This window comes from Dendrobates tinctorius, unplaced genomic scaffold (genome assembly GCF_039654945.1).
Source record: "Dendrobates tinctorius isolate UK_male_01 unplaced genomic scaffold, ASM3965494v1 ptg000011l, whole genome shotgun sequence".
Lineage (NCBI taxonomy): Eukaryota > Metazoa > Chordata > Amphibia > Anura > Dendrobatidae > Dendrobates > Dendrobates tinctorius.
In genome coordinates this window covers 90,050,979-90,071,933 of record NW_027361679.1, presented here as the reverse complement: position 1 = coordinate 90,071,933, position 20,955 = coordinate 90,050,979, and the positions used below count along the sequence as shown (strand labels likewise).

At 41.9% G+C, this 20,955-nt stretch overlaps 1 protein-coding gene across 1 annotated transcript in view; it reads left to right on the top strand.

The window, feature by feature from the left end:
• The window catches only part of LOC141048731 (semaphorin-6B-like), a 65,202-nt gene that overhangs the window by 14,303 nt on the left and 29,944 nt on the right, over positions 1-20,955 (top strand). The window contains exons 3-5 of the mRNA XM_073544647.1: positions 3,000-3,149; positions 13,896-14,084; positions 18,366-18,503. Coding sequence (XP_073400748.1) covers positions 3,000-3,149; positions 13,896-14,084; positions 18,366-18,503 — 477 coding nt within the window. The remainder of the gene's footprint in view (positions 1-2,999; positions 3,150-13,895; positions 14,085-18,365; positions 18,504-20,955) is intronic.

Genomic DNA, 20,955 nt, shown 5'->3' with positions numbered 1-20,955 from the left:
GCGGCAGGGGGCAGACCGCAGCCGCGAGCTGGAGTGAAGCGGCAATGGCCGCGGGCGGCAGCGGAAAGAGTGCAGCCGCGGGCTGGAGTCAAGTGGGCGGCAGCGGGCAGGCCGCAGCCGAGGGCTGGAGTGGAGTGGCAACAGACAAGCCGCAGCCACGGGCTGGAGTGAAGTGGCAACGGACAGGCCGCAGCCGCTGGCTGGAGTGAAGCGGTGATCTTCTGTCGGTCGGCTCGGTGCCGTCTCCCTACGGTCCACAGCGAGTCTCTCTCCTGTCTCTCCTGCCACTGTCTTCCTCTCTGGTGGCTGCTGAAGGCTCTCGCTCCCTGGCGCCCTTGAGGTCTCCTGCACCTCCTCTGCCGATCTGCTGACTCACTCTGGCTAGCGTCCTCCACCCCTTTTATATTAGCTCCTCCCCCAACCTTTCTGCAAGTCTCTGCTGTCCGTCCACTAATTCTATCCCCCGGAAACAGACCCCCTAGGAACCTTGGTGACGGTCCCCTTGGTTCTTGCCCGGACACGCGGCGGGGGCCCTTTCTCCTACACTAGCACACGCTCTGTTTCCGTACTGTTTCCTTCCGTGCTACCTAGCACATGCTCTGTTCCTGCCTTGTGTCCTGTCATGCTTCTTAGCACATCCTCTGCCTTGCCTTGCTCCCAGGTGTGCTTCCCAGCACGCGCAGTGCCTAGCCTTGTACTCAGGCGTGCTCTCTCGCATGGGCTCTGCTTCGCTCTATACCTGGGCGTGTTAGTCTGTACACGCCATATGCGCCCCAGTACCCAGTGTGCCCTCGTGCACATGCCTTGTACTGTCCTGAACCCTCTGTACTTCCGTGCACCCGCCCTGTACTGTCCTACAGTGCTGTGCAAATTAATTGGGACAAAGCATTTTTTAAGTAAAATCGTAAGTTGGTTACCAGTGATTCAATCCAGTTTTAACTGCTTTGAACAGGCACTCACTTCCAAATAGGATCCTTCACTTTTATGTAAACAGCAGAGGGACTAGATCAGGATTCCAATTTGTGAACATCATTGCAGAAATTTGGTGAGATTGTTCCCAATATATACTATCTCACCAAATTTCTGCAATGACGTTCACAAATTGGAATCCTGATCTAGTCCCTCTGCTGTTTGCATAAAAGTGAAGGATCCTATTTGGAAGTGAGAGGGACTGCCTCATTTCATAGCCGCACATTAACCTACCAAGGAAAACCTCATAAGATCGCTGCAGTCAGTGCCCCATGATACACTCGGCGCGTTTCATCTGGCGAACCTTCAGGGGAGATGAAGACCAGTTGATCTTCATCTTCCCTGAAGATTCGCCAGATGAAACGCGCGGCTATGGAACTTCCAGTTAGGATCCTCCACTTTGATGTAAAAAGCAGAGGGATTAGATCTGGATTCCAGTTTGTGGACATCATTGCAGAAATTTGGTGAGATTGTTCCCATTTATATACTAACTGCTAGCATATAGTTTTTAAGCTACATCTTATTGTGTATGAGGACATGTATTTTGAGCTTGAAGGTCTCTTTTTAATTTATTATTAAACGTTATATTTTATTTTATATACCATCAACCTTGCTGATCCAACCTAACTTTGGCAGTTCTATGCTTAACAATAATCTATTCCATATACTGATGTGAAATACTGTTCAAAATGCTGCCATGTGAATGCAGCCTTAAAGGGAATCTGTCAAAAGGTTTTTGCTATGTAAAGGTACTGTCACACTTAGCGATGGACCAGCGATCCCGACCAGTGATATGACGCGGTCAGGATCGCTGGTACATCGCTAAGTGGTCGCTAGTGAGCTGCCACACAGGCAGATCTCACTAGCAACATCGCTGGGGACGGGGGTCGCTACTTACCTGTCACACCAGGCGATCCTGCGTCCTCCCGCCCGGCTCCACGCTCGTCGCTCGTCTCTCCACAGAAAGCCCAGCAGGAAGCTAACGACGAGAAACAGTCCAGGACGTTCTCACTCGAACAGCGATAACCAGCGGGGGAGCGGGTTGTAGGTAAGTATCAGACACAGCGATATTGCTAGCAATATCGCTATAACGTCACAAGTTATAGCGATATTGCTAGCGATATCTCTTAGTGTGACATGCCCTTAATCTGAGAGCGCTGTGATGTAAGAGAAGAGTTCCTGATCCCAGCAATGTGCCAGTAGGCTGTATTTTGATGTCTTAATATAATCAGTGTTTTATCAGCAAGAGATTATTACTTCAGAACAACTGGTCTCTTGCATCCTAGTCCAGCCACGCCCCCATCACTGATTAGAAACCTTTTGTCAATATAGAATGTACACATAAAGCTACCAGTCAGTGATGTGGGAGGGATTATTCAGAGCCCAGCATTCCAAGCTCTGTTAGATCTGCAGCTGAGAAAACTGTGATTCTATTACATCTGCTGCCCCCAGCAAACTAAGCAATACATCACTGGAATCGGGATGTCTGTCCCCACATTTTGCTGCTGTCAGATTACAGATTAAATACAAAGACCTGATAACAGATTCCCTTTAATGGTGCCATGTTTATCACAATGTCATTATCTAGGTGAGACGTATTTGAAGTAAAGAAGTGGCCATGCTTGAGTGCTGCCATAAGATCATTGTAGATCATGGGAAAATGGAAACACTCAATTAGGTCAGTGTCTCTCATAAATTGTAATGAAGAAAGCTGAATCTGTTGCTTTTTCCTTTCTGGACTGTGTATGGGAGAGAAGTAGACCTCCATCCTCCTAATAGGTGCAAGTCCTGAAAATAGAATCAGCACTTACATATTTCTGTTTTGTTGTTTGAGGTTTTACTGTGGCCCATGTGGTTGGTGCAATCTAGCAATGTGGTCCTCGGACCAAAAATCGGTGTGCATCACTAAAATATGCTGAACCAAATATTTATTTCATATTTAGAATTTGATTTGTCTTTATTTTTTATATTTAGTTAAGCGAATATTTTTCTATTGTAATATTTTCTTTGCTTCGTGGATTGCTCTGCAGCCCAGGTTGCTGTGTCCGTCCTTCCATGTCCTACAATTCTTCTCGTAGTCTCCCTGATGACGTGCTCAATTTTGTAAAGTCACATCCCTTAATGGAGGATTCTGTTCCATCTGTTGGAGGTTTTCCCTGGATAACACGTACACTGTCACGGTAAGAAAAATATTTTTGCTTAAAACTGTATGCGATTGCTCTGTATAAATGAAAAATATAACTAGGACTGGGAGGGCACCACAAAATAGCGTAGGGGATACACCTGAAATCAGTAAACAAATGACCCATATAGAAGAAGAAAAAGCTACTGACCAAAGACAGGGATCACCACAAAAATGCAAATTTTATTAGGTACAACACAGACATGACCATATAAAAACAATTAAAAAGTCATAAACATGACACATGAGAGAAATCCATCAGGCTTAAAGTGAAGCCATACAAACTCCCCTGGATGGGACAAAAGTGCACAAGTATTATAATAAAATGTGCAATTAATAAACAATATTAAGACAATATTTAAATAATTATGCCCCACACATAAATAAAAAGTAGTAATAATATGTCTATATAACCAAAACCTTGCCCTGCATGTTGCTGTAAAGAAACACTAGTGGAGCTATTGATGGAAAAATGAAAAATACAAACATTCCATAATAATGTGTAAGGGTTAAAGATGGAGGTCACCCAACAAGGAAACAAATACCCTGAAAATGGATAAGTGCTAAATGCACTGTCCTATGTGCAATACCACTAGTGAGAAAAGTTACAACAGCATCAACTAAGGCTGAGTTCACACGTGGCGCTTTTTTTCGCGTTTCTATGGCGGTTTTAACCGGGCGATTTTGCTGCGAAAACGCGAAAAATAAGCATCCCATGCCATTCCTATGGGATTCCGCAATGCTCTGCTAATGATGCGGTTTTTACGGCGGCGGAATCGCTTCGTGGTAAAAAACGCAGCATGCTCATTAATTTTGCGGAATCGCGGCGATCCCACACCCATAGGAATGCATTGTTCTGCTTACTTCCTGCATGTGGCTGTGCACACCATGCGAAAAGTAAGCAGAACAATTACGGATGGTACCCACGGTCCGGAGGAGAGGACACTGTCCTCCGGGCTATGTGTACCATATCCGTGTAAAAAAATAGAATTTAAAATAAAAAATATTGTTATTCTCACCTTCTGATGTCCCGCGCAGCCTTCCCGCCTCTCTCCACGCTCCCGGTCCCAGTAATGCTTTGCGAAAATGCCCGCGATGACATCCGTTCTCGCGGGATCGCGAAGTCTTGCTGTCATTCGTGCGACGTCATCGCGAATTACCGCGAGACGTCGTGATCCCGTGAGAACGGACATCATCGCGGGCATTTTCGCAAAGGATTACTGGGAACGAGAGCGTGGAGAGAGACGGGAAGGCTGCGCGGGACGTCGGAAGGTAAGAATAACACCATTTTTTATTTTTTTTATTATTTTTTACATTTTATCTTTTACTACTGATGCTGCATAGGCGGCCTCAGTAATAAAAAGTTGGTCACACTTGTCAAACACTATTTTTGACGAGTGTGACCAACCTGTCAATCAGTTCTCCAAGCGATGCTACAGATCGCTTGGAAAATGCTAGCATTTTGCAAGCTAATTACGCTTGCAAAATGCTAGTTTTTCCGTGGGAAAATCGCGGGAATTTAAAATGCGATTTTCCCGCGGAATGGAATTCCGGAACTCTCGCGGTAATTTCCGCGAGAGTTCCGCTACGTGTGAACTTAGCCTTATAGTCATGATCCAATATGCATAATAAAGCTTCTAAAGAGAGCCACAATGACCGGTATAAGTGGCAATCAAATGAATGCAACAAAAAAGCAGAAAGGAGGGTGAGGGTGTCCTCACAAGCTCCCCCATCAGTGCTATTGTATTATAGATAGTGCACCCAGCACTTACCTTTCTCTGGGCATTTGCCTTTTTGCTGGGTTTCTTATCCCAGTTCCCTATGCATTACTTGGGAACTTCTTTCCTTTCTCCTTTTTGTTGCATTCATTTGATTGCCACTTACACTGGTCATTGTGGCTCTCTTTAGCAGCTTTATTATGCATATTGGATCATGACTATTAGTTGATGCTGTTGTAACTTTTCTCACTAGTGGTATTATACATAGGACAGTGCATTTAGCACTTATCCATTTTCAGGGTATTTGTTTCCTTGTTGGGTGACCTCCATCTTTAACCCTTACACATTATTATGGAATGTTTGTATTTTTCATTTTTCCATCAATAGCTCCACTAGTGTTTCTTTACAGCAACATGCAGGGCAAGGTTTTGGTTTTATAGACATATTATTACCACTTGTTATTTATGTGTGGGACATAATTATTTAAATATTGTCTTAATATTGTTTATTAATTGCACATTTTATTATAATACTTGTGCACTTTTGTCCCATCCAGGGGAGTTTGTATGGCTTCATTTTAAGCCTGATGGATTTCTCTCAAGCATCATGTTAATGACTTTTTAATTGTTTTTATATGGTCATGTCTGTGTTGTACCTAATAAAATTTGCATTTTTGTGGTGATCCCTGTCTTTGGTCAGTAGCTTTTTCTTCTTCTATATGGTATAAAAGAAAAATATTAACACCATATGTAATCCCACTTATTGCTAAATGTTCTAAGTTCCCAATTTGAAGGTTTTATTTTTATTATCAGGACAAATGTAAAGCTATGGGCAATGCAACTAAGAACTTCTGGGATCAGGAGACATTATAGACTAAGGGTGTGTGCACACGTAAGCGTTTATTTCGCGTTTTTACTGGCAAAAAAAACGCTTAAAAATGCTTACAAGATGCATCCCATTAATTTTAATGAATTCTGCACTTTTTGTGCATATTGATGCATTTTTTCCACGAAAAAAATGCATCGCAGTAAAAAACGCAGCATGCTCATTAATTTCGCGGAAAAATCCGCATTTCTACCTATATTCAATGAGACTGGAGATGCTCTGGAAAAAAACGCATAAAAATCGTGCAAAAAGCGCACATTACCTGGGAAGGAATCCGGTTTTTAGTCAGGAATTTTCTGCATTCGTGGGTCTGTCGAGTTTGGGCGATCATTTAAAAAATGTTTCTTTCACGTACAAGAACAGTATCCAAACTTGAACTCAGACCTCATTCTGATGAATAGGGGGCCTGAACATCCATTGTTTGCCAAACTGTCATCTGCATTACAGTGTGGCAAAAACGTACTCTGATCTGCAGTAATATCGCTACCGCCGGTAAGAGAGTTGCTTTTCCCACACTGTCAGATGACAGCATGTGAGTCAGCAGCTGTGACTGGCGGTAAAAAGGTTACCACTGGCCACAGGCTTCGGCTGATGAGAGAGTACTCTGATGTCAGTTTTGCCCGTGCTAGTTACCAAGAATAGAAGAGACTCCACATAATTTTTTAAATTTATTTATTTATAGCACAGGCGCCAGCTGATGAATACTCTCTCATCAACCGAAGCCTGTGACCAGCAGTATAATTTTTACCGCCGGTCACAGCTGCTGGCTCACACTGTCATCTCACAGCATGGGAACTGCATCTCTCTGACCAGTGGTAACTACCTTACTCAATTTTCGGTGTAGGGTTTTTTTTCTTCAGTCATTTTTTTTTTTTCCTGCACATCACCTCTGAGCACACTGACGTACATCATTGATTGGTATACATGCTAACTTTTGTCCCAGGATTTTTTTTCTGTCAGTTTTGTAGTTTTTCCTTCACAGCACCTATGTGACTGTGTCCTGATCACATCACTAATCAGCACCCTCGCAAAATTTTTCAAGTTGGATTTTTCATTTGTCTTTTTCCTTTTTTTTTAAACTTTTTTATCATTTTATCCGCACCACGTCTGTGTGTGCAATCTGTGCCCGCAGTGCTCAGATCAGTAATGAACATCAGTAATCTGAGTTAGCATGAAAAAACACCAAAAAAGTAAAAAAAATTTTTATGTGATTAGTTGATAAGCTTAGGTGTAGTTTAATCTCTAGTAATAATTTACTGTAGTAATTAGCTAATACTACAGTATCTTTACTAATGTATAGAATTATATTTAGCATCAGTTGCGGGCATTCAGTAATTGTTTTTTGTTGACAACTATTTGCTAATTTTTATTTTGTGCATTTATAGAAATTTTGTGGAAATCATTGAAGTAATAGATTACATTTTTTTTCTAACAATATATAGAAAGTGCATTTAATTTTAATTTTGCAACATTTTTATATTCTACTTTTAATTTTCTTCTTTTAATTTTTTTTGTAGCTTTCTTTTTTATTTTATTTCTATATTATGTTATTCTCTTTTTTAATTTTTTTATTTTATTTTCCATTCTTCTGAAAGTACTCACCAAACACGCCTCTTAATAAAATTTGATTATACAATGCATGTGAAAAGCACTGCAGACTCATACCATCCCCCCAACACCCATGAAAAAGTAAGGCTGGAGTCACACTAAACATATGAAAAATCGGTCTGAGAGTCGCACGAGTGTATTGCAAGTGTCATGAGTACAATTAGCGTCCGATTTACATCCGAATGCAGTGCGATTTTGACATGAGCTTTTACATAGAGCAATTCTCTAAGTTATTTACACATTGTTTTCAAAGGAAATATTCTTCAAATCACACACACATATATAATCAGAAAACATATATATCATATCTATATATTATACATACAGTGTGTGTGTGTGTGTATATATATATTAGAATAAAAGCTGGCAATTCATGTGCTGCGTATAGTAAAATCACAGAGTGACAGGTTAGAATAGATATGTACACATAGAATACATACCGTATATACTAGAGTTTAGTTTAAGCCGAGTTTTTCAGCCCCCTTTTTGGGCTGAAAAAGACCCCCTCGGCTTATAATTGAGTCACGGTCCCTGCAAATGAAAAAAAAAAGACATACCTCTCGTCGCTGGGGGCCAGGTGCCGGTGTCGCCACTGGCTCAGGCCTCCGGCACTGGCGATATTTACCAGTCCCCGCTCCATCGCTGTACGCCGCTCTGTCTTCCGGGTCCCTCTGCAGTGACGTTCAGGTCAGATGGCGCGATGACGTAGTTAGTGCGCGCCGTGCCCTCTGCTGCCAGAACAGTCACTGGAGAGAGACCCGGAACACAGAGCGGCGAACAGCGATGGAGCGGGGACCAGTAAATATCGCCAGTGCTGGGGGCCTGAGCCTGTGGCGACACTGGTACCTGACCCCCATAGCGCGCCGGTGTCCCCGCCTGCTCAGGAAACCGGCACCTGGCCCCCAGTGACGAGAGTTGAGTATGTCATTTTTTTTTAAAAATGGCATCAGCAGCTTCAGCAGCAATATATGGGGCATATCTATCAATGAGGAATTTGTGCAGCATTATATGGGGCATATATATCAATGGCGCATCTTATAGAGCCACCATTATCCTTTGTGCAGCATTATATGGGGCATATTTATCTATGGAGCATCTTATAGGGCCACCATTATCCTATGTGCAGCATTATAAGGGGCATATTTTGTATGGAGCATCTTATAGGGCCACCATTATTCTTTGTGCAGCATTATATGAGGCATATTTTGTATGGAGCATCTTATAGGGGCACCATTATCCTATGTGCAACATTATATGGGGCATATATTGTATGGAGCATCTCATGGGGGCCATCATGAACTGTATGGAGCATTATACGGGGCTCCTGATTCAATATGGATATTCAAAAACATTTAACCTACTGATGTCTCAATTAATTTTACTTTTATTGGTATGTATTTCTATTTTTTAAATTTACCAATAGCTGCTGCATTTCCCACCCTCAGCTTATAGTCGAGTCAATGAGTTTTCCCAGTTTTTTGTGGCAAAATTAGGGGCCTTGGCTTATACTCAGGTCGGCTTATACTTGAGTATATACGGTAGATATATAGATGTCAGAGACACACTCATATATATGTATATATATATATATATTACATAGATGGAGAGATAGAAGAAACGCCAGTAAATACATATAGAATAGGTAGATATATACTGAAGATGTCAGTGACATATACAATTAGTGCAGTGTGTGCAGCTTACTGTACATGTATTTAATTAATAAAAGATTGTTTTTCTGAAAAAAATGATGTGGGCTCCCACCTAATTTTCCTAACTAGCAGAGGGAAAGACGATGGCTGGGGGCCGATGTTTATAGCCTGGGAAGGGGGTAATACCCATGGAGCATCCCAGGCTATTAATATCAGCTCACAGCTGTATACTTAGCCTTTACTGGTTATTATAAAGGGGACCCTAAAAAAAATGATGTAGCGTCCCCCTATAATTAACCAGCAAAGGTTATGCAGACAGCTGCAGGCTCATATTAACCCCTTCACTCCGAAGCCTGTTTTCACATTCCTGACCAGGCCAGTTTTTACAATTCTGACCACTGTCCCTTTATGAGGTCATAACTATGGAACGCTTCAACGGATCCCGGTGATTCTGAGATTGTTTTCTCGAGACAAATTTTATGCCCTTAAATTAGAGAGTCATATCGCACAAAACATTTCCCATATGTCTACTTTACATCAGCACAATTTTGGAAACAATTTTTTTTGTTCGGCAGTTATAAGGGTTAAAAGTTGACCAGCAATTTCTCATTTTTACAACAAAATTTGCAAAACTATTTTTTAGGGACCACTTCACATTTGAAGTGACTTTGAGGGGCTTATATGGCAGAAAATACCCAAAAGTGACACCATTCTAAAAACTGCAACCTCAAATCAACATTCAAGAAGTTAATTAACCCTTCAGGTGCTTCACAGAAATTTTTGGATTGTGGAAGTAAAAAATAAACATTTACTTTTCTTTCACAAAATTTTTTTTTACTTTTGCAAGGATAACAGGAGAAAATGGACCATACATTTTGTTGTGCAATTTCTCCTGAGCATGCTGATACCCCATATGTGGGGGAAATCTACTGTTTGGGCACATGTGAGGGCTCGAAAGGGAAGGAGCGCCATTTCACTTTTTGAATGTAAAATTTTCTGGCATAATTAGCCCCTGATGTGCCTAAACAGTGGAAACCTCCCACAAGTGACACCATTTTGGAAACTAGACTCCTCATGGAACTTATCTAGATGTGCATTTGAGCACCTTGAACCCACAGGTGCTTCACAGAAGTTTATAATGTTAAGCCGTGAAAATAAAAAAAAAATCTAATTTTTCCCAGATAAATCTTTAGCTCCAAATTTTGCATTTTCAAAAGGGTAAAAAGAGAAATTGCTCCAAACAATTTGTTGTGCAATTTCTCCTGAGTGCGCAGATACCCAATATGTGGAGGAAAACAACTGTGCGCATGGCAGGGCTTGGAAGGGAAGGAGCGCCATTTGACTTTTTGAATATAAAATAAGCTGGAATAATTAGCGGTTGCCATGTCGTGTTTGGATAGCCCCAACAAGTGACACCATTTTGGAAACTAGACCCCTTAGGGAACTTATCTAGATGTGTATTGAACATCTTGAGCCCACAGGTGCTTCCCAAAAGTGTATAACGTAGAGCCGTGGAAATAAAAAAAAATCACATTTTTCCCAAAGAAATCTTTTTAGCTCCATATCTTGCATTTTCATAAGTGTTATAGGAGAAATTGCTCCATACGATTTGTTGTGCATTTCTCCTGAGTACGCCGATACCCCATATGTGGGGGAATACTACTGTTTGGGTGCACAGCAGGGCTTGGAAAGGAAGGAGTGTCATTTGACTTTTTGAATGTAAAATATGCTGGAATAATTAGCGAATGCCATGTCGCGTTTGAAGAGTCCCTGATGTACCTAAGCAGTTGAAACCCCCCACAAATGACACCATTTTGGAAACAAGACCCCTTTGGGACCTTATCTAGATGTGTATTGAGCACCTTGAAGCCCCCGAAGTTTATAACATTAAGCCGTGAAAATTAAAAAAAATCACATTTTTCCCACAAAAATCTTTTTTAGCTACAAATTTTGTATTTTCACAAAGGCAAAAGGAGAAAATGGAACCAAAGTTTGTTGTACAATTTCTCCTAAGTTCACCAATACCCAATATGTGGTTGAAAACTACTTTTGAGGCACAGTGCAAAGCTCAGTAGGGAAGTAGTGCCATATTACAGTGCAGATTTTGTTGCACTTGTTTCAGAGTGCCATGTTACATTGGCAGAGCCCCTGAGGTGCCAGAACAGCAGAACACCCCACCCCCCCATAAGTGATCCCATTTTACCAATTAAACCTCTCAATAATTTCATCTAGGGTGCAGTGATTATATTGACACCACAGGTGTCAAACTATTATACCATTGGGCAGTGAATAAAAAATAATTTACATTATTACCACCAAGGTTGTGTGTTGCCCCAAGTTTTACATTTTCACACTGAGAAATGGGCAAAAATGGCACCAGAATTTGTCCCACAATTTCTGCTGAATGTAGAAATATCCCATATGTGGCAGTACAGTACTGCTTTGCCATACGAAGAGACTCGGGAGGGACAGAGCGCTATTTGCCTCCTGGAGAGCAGATTTTCCTAGACTATTTTGCGGATTCTATAAAAAGAGCCACTAAGTGCAAGAAAAGCAGAATCCCCCATCAAGTGACCACATTTTGGAAATTTTAACCCTTTGGAAATTTATCTACAGATGTACTGACGATTTTGACTCCATGGGTGTTTTCCAGAAACAAGCAATAGTGGATGTTGCGGAGTGAAAATTTGCCCAACTGCTGTTGTAGTGACCAGCACATTGCAGTCACCAGTACGTTGTCTCCAGCTCATGCTTCAGGAGACACGCACCTGTAAATTAGGTGGGCTCTCATCACCACAGAAATGCCAAACATGTGGGCGCTAAATGTTCTTTAGGCACACTGGGGCTCTGAAGGGAGGGTTGCATTTGGATTTGGGATCGGAGAATTTGCTGAATTTCATTTGGTGGGTGAGGCGCCATTTAGCTTTTCCAGAGCCTTTGTGCTACCAGCAATGTGGAAGCCCCCTATATTTCCGTTAACAGATGACAGATCTGAGTGGGGACTTGCTTTTTTTGTGGATTCAGTTGAAGCTTTTATTAGGAACATTTTACATAATGTTTGGGATCACGTGTATATGGCGCTCAACGCTGACCACTTACTTTGGGGTTTCCATCTAAATGAGTGAAGTGACAGATGAATCCCCCGAGGGATCCATTCACTATAAGTAGGCAGCAAAGTAAGGCTACCGTTACACTTAGCGATGCACCAGCGATCCCGACAATGATATGGATCGCTGGTGCATCGCTAAGTGGTCGCTAGTGAGCTGCCACACAGGCAGATATCACCAGCGACATCGCTGGGGTCGGGGGTCGCTACCTGTCAGACGCGGCGATCCTGACGTCCTTCCGCCCGCGTCCACGCGTCGCTCGTCAGCGCCACAGGAAGCCCAGCAGGAAGCTGACGACGAGAAATGATCCAGGACCTTCTCGCGCAACCAGCGATAATCAGCGGGGGAGCCGGTCGGAAGTAAGTATCACATGTAGCGATATTGCTAGCAATATCGCTGCTACGTCACAAAATCGGTGACTTTACAGCGATATTGCTAGCGATATCGCAGTGTGTAACGGGGGCTTTATTCTTGACTCCGTCTGGCCTCTGTTCAGCAGTGTCCTTTTCAGAAGTTCACAAAACTTTGGTCAATGGCATTTTTTGCAAGCCTAAAAAGATGGACACCGCCGGATCACAGGTCAGACGGCATCCACAGTGCCTCCATCTGCCTCATTATAGAAAATCTTCCGCCGGGGTTTCTGTCTGAATCACATATTTCAAAAATTTACACGGAATCCCCGGTGTAAGCACTCAGCATAGAGCCAGCAGATCACCATGGCATCTATCTGGACCAACGCAATGACATTGCTAGGTCTCCAATCCAAGGGCAGAGAGGCTGTCTTACGACTGCCGGTTACCGAAATGCTGCAGTCGAGTTCAATCGCAGCATTTAGGGAGTTAAAGTGCCAGGAGCAGTGTGGGACCACTCCTGGCCCTGAGTGGCAGGTGTCAGCTGTCAGAATCAGATGACAGCTGGCGGCAATCACATGTGTACAGTACTCTGTGCGAGCAAAATCGCCGGGACGTATGGATACAACTTGGGTGAGAATTGGGATAAGTTAGCCCTATAATGAGTTAATAAACATTTAGTAATATGCCTCAAAATCCAGCCACTGACAAATACTCATCTCGAAAAAAAACATGCCCTTATTCAGCTACATCGATGAAAAACTTGCTTTGTCCCAATTGGCCAAAATGGGCAAGTCCTTTTGGAGTTAAGATGCCATTTTCCCTGAGCCCATACAATCACGCTGACCACCATAACATTATTTTCAATTTTGAACTATTTTATTTGCATAAGATAAATTAAGCAAATAATAAATTGTTATATGAATGCAATAATAATGTAAATGATTTCTCTTTTTTATGGGTTTGAAAGAGTAAAGATGTCCACTATTGTTCGTGCAAGCGTATGAGTAAGTTCACTGGTGAAATATTCACAGTTATAACAAATGAATTAAAGGGATGGCCAGCGGTCATGTCGCCTGTGGTCACGATATGTTTGTGATGCTTCTTGATCTGCCATTATACAAGTCAAAAGTGTACATAGACTGTAAGGCCTAAGTATAGAAAAAGTGTGTAATTTTGGCATATGTTCGAAAGGTATGCCGGCAAACAGAAAAAATGAAACTGTCTTGTATATTATTATTATTATTATTATTAGTACTAGTATTTTATGGGAATTAAACAATTGAAATTTACAAAATTACAATAAATCATGATGTCATGTTCTGAGCTTTAATTGTCATATGGCAAAATGCAGCATGGTGTCTTTAGTGGGAAAATGGCAGTTGAGAAATTCATCAAAAGTAAATTTCTGTTGTGTAACTTTTCAGGGACCTGCTATCACACATTGCTGTGGATGCATCTTCTGGTCTTTTGGGGAATGAAACTGTAATTTTTCTTGGCTCCAACTCTGGAATTGTCCTAAAGTATCTTCTCACTCCCAAACTGGGTGTATTTGAAAGCGATATATACAAAAACAGTATCCTGCTCGAAGAGATCCAGACATACCCTGCCGACAGGTATGACAGAAGCTAGGTTTCTGAATTCAAATTAAAGAGGTTTTATCCTGAAAAGTATTATTCAAGACTCATATGAAATGTATTTCATGGTTTCATAGTTTATTGAGGTCAACCTATAACCTAACATCAAACTAGAGGAAGGCAAAACCCCCATGAGGCAGATGTTAATGGCCCCATGTTAGGAGAAAAATTCCTTCCCGACTCCACATACTGTATGTCAATCAGACTAGTTCCCTGGATCAATTTCCCATCATAGAATCTAGTACTTATAACCTGTAATATAATATTTATCAAAAAAAGGCATGCAGACCTTTCTTGAATTTTAGTAGTGATGAATCAACCATTACGACATCATGTGACAAAGAGTTCCATAGTCTCACTGCGCTAACAGTAAAGAATCGCCTACTGTGATTTAGACCTTCTTTCCTCTAGATGTAGAGGATGCCCCACTTGTCCCTGTTAAAGGTCTAGGGTGTAAAAAAGATTGTTAGAAAATCTCTGTACTGTGTCCTCATATATTTGTACATAGTAATAAGATTGCCACTAAACCTTCATTTTTCCAACCTGAATAACCCCAAGTTTAAAAACCTATCTTGTTACTAGAGTCCACCCATTCCCTTCATAACCTTTTACTTTTCTCTGCACCCGCTCTAGTTCAGCTATATCCTTCTTATACATTGGAGACCATCATTGTACACAGTATTCTAAGTGTGGTCGCACTAGTGACTTGTATAGAACCAAAACTATGTTCTTGTCATGATCATCTATACCTCTTATAATGCATCCCATTATTTTATTAGCCTTGACAGCAGCTGCCTGACACTGATCACTAGTGTTCTTCCGTCTTCCACGTCTGGGGCTATGTGGATTCCAGCATACAGCTAAACCTTCTTCACATCCCAAATAAACAGACTGTAAAGTCCAGTAGTCTATGGCTTATTGGTGCGATGATACAGTCATATGTAAAAGTTTGGGTACCCCTATTAATGTTAACCTTTTTTCTTTATAACAATTTTGGTTTTTGCAACAGCTATTTCAGTTTCATATATCTAATAACTGATAGACTCAGTTATATTTCTGGATTCAAATGAGGTTTATTGTACTAACAGAAAATGTGCAATCTGCATTTAAACAAAATTTGACCGGTGCAAAAGTATGGGCACCCTTATCATTTTCTTGATTTGAACACTCCTAACTACTTTTTACTGACTTCCTGAAGCACTAAATTGGTTTTGTAACCTCATTGAGCTTTGAACTTCATAGCCAGGTGTATCAAATCATGAGAAAAGGTATTTAAGGTGGCCACTTGCAAATAGTTCTCCTATTTGATTCTCCCATGAAGAGTGGCATCATGGGCTCCTCAAAACCTCAAAACAACTCTCAAATAATCTGAAAACAAAGATTATTCAACACAGCTTTTCAGGGGAAGGATACAAAAAGTTGTCTCAGAGATTTAACCTGTCAGTTTCCACTGTGAGGAACATAGTAAGGAAATGGAAGAACACAGGTACAGTTCTTGTTAAGGCCAGAAGTGGCAGGCCAAGAAAAATATCAGAAAGGCAGAGAAGAAGAATGGTGAGAACAGTCAAGGACAATCCACAGACCAGATAGAACAGATAGAGAAGAAAGGACAGAGAGAGAGAGAAGAAAGGACAGAGAGAGAAAGAAGAGAGACCAGAGAGAGAAAGAAGAGAGAACAGAGAGAGAAATAAAAAGGGGAAAGAACAGAGAGAAAGAAAGAGGAGAGAAAGAAAGAACACAGAGAAAGAAAGAGGGGACAGAAAAAAGAAGAGAGAAAGAGAAAGAAAGGGGAAAGAACAGAGCGAAAGAAAGAAATAAAGAAACAGGGGAAAGAAAAAAAAGAAAGAGAGAAAGAAAGAATAGAGAGAGAAAGAGGGTACAGAAAAAAAAGAACAAAGGGAGAGCGAAAGAACAGAGAGAAAAAGAAAGAAGAGAGAGAAAAGATGTAAAGAAAGAGAAAGAACAGAGAGAAAGAAAGAGGGGAAATAAATAGAAAGAAAGAAGGGAAAGAAAGAACAGAGGGAGAGAAAGAACAGAGAGAAAGAAAGAGGGCAAAGAAAGAAAAAACAGAAAGAAAGAGGGAGAGGGGAAAGAAAGAACAGAGCGAGAAAGAAAGAATAGAGAGAGAGAAAGAAAAGAAAAAGAAAGAAAGAACAGAGAGATAAAGAAAGAAAGAGGGGAAAGAACAAAGTGATAGAGAGAAAGAAAGAGGGGAAAGAAAGAACAGAGAGAGAAAGAAAGAACAGAGTGATAGAGAGAAAGAAAGAGGGGAAAGAAAGAACAGAGAAAGAGAGAAAGAAAGAACAGAGTGATAGAGAGAAAGAAAGAGGGGAAAGAAAGAACAGAGAGAGAGAAACAAAAGAAAGAAAAAACAGAGAGAGAAAGAGAGGGGAAGAGAACAGAGAGAGACAGAGAAAGAACAAAGAGAGAGAAAGAAGGAAAGAAAGAGAAAGAACAGAGAGAAAGAAAGCAGGGAAAGAAAAAGAAAGAAAGAGGGGAAATAAAGAACAGAGAGAGAGAGAAAAAAGAAAGTTTAGAGAGAGAAAAAGAGAGGGAAAGATAGAACACAGAGAAAGAAAGAAACAGAGAGAGAAGGAAAGAACAGAGAGAAACAGAGAGAGAAAGAAAGAAATAAAGAAAGATTCTATAAAGATACTATAGCAGCTCGGCACCCATTGTAATGCCGAACCTGAGCCTCCCGGTGTGGGACATATCATGATCCACTCACATGGCCGGCATCCCCGATTCCAAGGCGATCCCGCTGTCCGCGCTGTCGGAGGAGGACACGGTGATGGATCTGAAGCATTCCCTGAAGTGCCTCCATGGTTCCGTCACAATCTCCTCATGAAATTACCTCATTTCCGGTCAGCTTCTAGCACGTCACTTCTGGTGGAACGTCATGTGCGAGTTTTAAAGTGCTGCTCGGGGCTCCGCCGTGCACTTCTGTGTCCGCGGGAAAAGCCTGCTTTGTATGCCTCGTACACACTTGGCTCCGCTCCGTACACGCGCGGCTCTGCTCCGTACAACCCGTAAACGCGCGGCTCTGCTCCGTACACCCCGTACACGCGCGGCTCTGCTCCGTACACGCGCGGCTCTGCTCCGTACACCTCGTACACGCGCGGCTCTGCTCCGTACACCTCGTACACGCGCGGCTCAGCTCCGTACACCCCGTACACACGCGGCTCTGCTCCGTTCACCCCGTACATACGCGGCTCTGCTCCGTACACCACGTACACATGCGGCTCTGCTCCGTACACCCTGTACATGTGCGGCTCTACTCCGTACACGCGCGGCTCTGCTCCGTACACACACGGCTCCGCTCCTACACGCATGGCTCTGCTCCGTACACCCCGTACACACACGGCTCTGCTCTGTACACCCCGTACACACACGGCTCTGCTACATCCACATTGTAACCCCACAATGAAGCTTCACCTCATCCAACACCATGACAACCAGCACAGCAGAGTACTGCAGACACTGAGGCCCCTGATCATGTGACCCCTGATTCCTCCCCTCCTGTGACCTCATCACAGGTCCTGTGTGCACAGCCACAGAACAGCCTAGGACATCATTGCAGGCTGCGGTGGGTCTCTCTGGGAGGGAGAGGATGGGGTCGGTGCATGGGGGGGCGTGGCGACTCAGTGCAGTGCGGGAAAAATAGAGTCCTGGGCGGGACGCGGGTGGGGGGGTCAAAAACGGGACTGTCCCGCGAGAATCGGGATGGTTGGGAGCTATGCCTCTATGAAGCAGAGCCGATCGGGTTGTGGAAGCTTCTAGTCTCCAATGGAGACTATTGAAGCATGCTAAAAGTAAAAAAAAAGTTTTTAAAAATATAAAAAAATATAAAAGTTCAAATCACCGCCCCATTCAAAATAAAACAATTAAAACCATGTAAGAAAGGAAAACCGATGGCACTCACCAGTCTGTAAAATCCAGTCTTTTATTGCAGGGTTCCCCAACTCCAGTCCTCAAGGCCCACCAACAGATCATGTTTTCAGGATTTCCTCAGTATTGCTCAGGTGATAATTGCTTCACCTGTGCAATACTGAGGAAATCCTGAAAACATGATCTGTTGGTGGGCCTTGAGGACTGGAGTTGGGGAACCCTGTTTTATTGAAACAGTTAAACATCTTCAGTGGGAAGATGGGAAAAGGAGTGTGAGAGTGTAGATATGAGATATATAGATAGCAGATACATACTATAGATATACCAGATGCATAACATAGAAGCTTGACAACTTTTTCTGCCTGTTTGCAGATGTGGTGAGAAGGAAGAAGAACAGAGAATTGTTGGTCTGGAAGTTGACAAGGAGTCGGGATCTCTCTTAGTGGTGTACCCCAGATGTTTGGTGAAAGTGCCTCTTGCACGTTGTGATAGACACAATGGATGTATAAAGTAAGAGTTTCTAAAAGCAAAAAAAGGACATTATTTTACATTTTCCCCATTTCAGCCCACTGAGCCATTAAATTCAATGGGGAAAATCAGTGAGAAATGTAAAGCCATATGCATGTCATACACAGGTGTGAGAAAATCGCATCATCGCATTGCAAATGCATTACACACACATGACCATACGGAGAACATTTGTGCAACTCTCAGCCGAGAGAATTGCACCAATTTTTTTTTTTTTTTTTTAAGTGTGATTCTGGCCTTATGCATACTCCCGGCCACATTCCAACTAGACTGTTTCCGGCCTCACGCAATACAGTTGCTTTGAGCAAGGCCATACCTATGTACCCAGAATGTGGCCGGAAGGATGCTCTTCAGTTGTCAGGGCGTAGTTGGACTTAGGGCCGATATTAGGGGGGTGAACACTGGGCACGTACCCAGGGCTACACTGATGATAGCATTAAGCTAGTAAAAAAAATAAGATACACATATTTGGTATCACTGCATTCGTAAAACTCTGATATATCAAAATATAAAGTAAATTAGTCCAATAGGTTAAGGGCGTATTGAGGAAAAAAATCAAAAGGCCAGCATTATGGGGGTTTTTGGCCTCTGCAACATTGCAATAAAATTAAATAAGATGCAATCAAAACATTGTATGTTCCCCAAAATAGTATCCGTAAAGGCATCAGTTCAGGACACAAATAGTAAGCCCTCAAACAGCCTCATACCCAGAAAAATGAAAACATTATGGGTCTTGAAAAGTGGTGACAAAAGGAAAAAATTTATTTTACAAATTTCAGATTTTTTTTCACCACTTAGAAAAAATTACCTATACATGTTTGGTTTCTGCATACTCATACCGATCTGGAGAATCATATTGCCCAATCATTTTTACCATATAGTGAAGATCTTAACTAATAAAACTCAAAAAACCATTGTGGTATTGCGCTTTTTTTGCAATTTCAACTAACGGAATTTTTTTTCCCACTATGTGGTTGATTGAAGGGTGTCACTCAAAAGTATAATTCGTCCCACAAAAAAAAGCCCTCCTACGGCTATGTGGAAGGAAAAATAGAAAAAAGTTATGGCTCTTGAAAGAAGAAAGAGGAAAAAGCAAAAGTGGAAAATCTCTTGGGGGTGAAGGGGTTAAAATCCTTGTGATAGCCATATAATAGCAGCACGAGAGCTCCCTGCAGGCTCAATCCTTCAGATGTTCATGATCGGTTACTAAGAAAGTAAAAAAAAATCTATAAAATGTAAGGTTAGGGTACCTTGTTAATTCCTAAATCTGTAGACAGTTACCAGGCACAACTTAGAAGGCATTAAGTTCCACATTTCCACTAGTGAGCATCCAATTGACCCCCTAACAACACAAGACAGTAAGTGTTGTCATAGGGATTTTGGTGCACCAGGATGGTGTTTCTTTGGACGTTCTGTATGACACAGACAGCCCAATGATGTGAACGGATATGTCTTTGTGTGGTGTGGTTGAGTGTACAATGTATGGACTCTTGGTGGTGTGCATGTACACTGCTCAAAAAAAATAAAGGGAACACTTAAACAACAGAATATAACTCCAAGTAATTCAAACTTCTGTGAAATCAAACTGTCCACTTAGGAAGCAACACTGATTAACAATCAATTTCACATGCTGTTGTGCAAATGGAATAGACAACAGATGGAAATTATTGGCAATTATCAAGACACACTCAATAAAGGAGTGGTTCTGCAGGTGGGGACCACAGACCACATCTCAGTACCAATGCTTTCTGGTTGATGTTTTGGTCACTTTTGAATGTTGGTTGTGCTTTCACACTCGTGGTAGCATGAGATGGACTCTACAACCCACACAAGTGGCTCGGGTAGTGCAGCTCATCCAGGATGGCACATCAATGCGAGCTTTGGCAAGAAGGTTTGCCGTGTCTGTTAGCATAGTGTGCAGAGGCTGGAGGCGCTACCAGGAGACAGGCCACTTGTTTGGGTTGTAGTGTCCGTCTCATGCTACCACGAGTGTGAAAGCACAACCAACATTCAGAAAGCATTGGTACTGAGATGTGGTCTGTGGTCCCCACCTGCAGAACCACTCCTTTATTGAGGGAGTCTTGATAATTGCCAATAATTTCCATCTGATGTCTATTCCATTTGCACAACAGCATGTGAAATTGATTGTCAATCAGTGTTGCTTCCTAAGTGGACAGTTTGATGTCACAGAAGTTTGATTTACTTGGAGTTATATTCTGTTGTTTAGGTGTTCCCCTTATTTTTTTTAGCAGTGTGTGTATATATATATATATATATATATATATATATATAAATATAATGTCTTGCTGATAAAACAGTGATTTCATGAAAACGTAACTACGCAGCCCATTCACTGATACATCAGTGGAATCAGAGGTCTCTGCCTCTACTTCATGCTGCTCTCAGGTTAGGTAGCAAAAACCTGGTGACATGT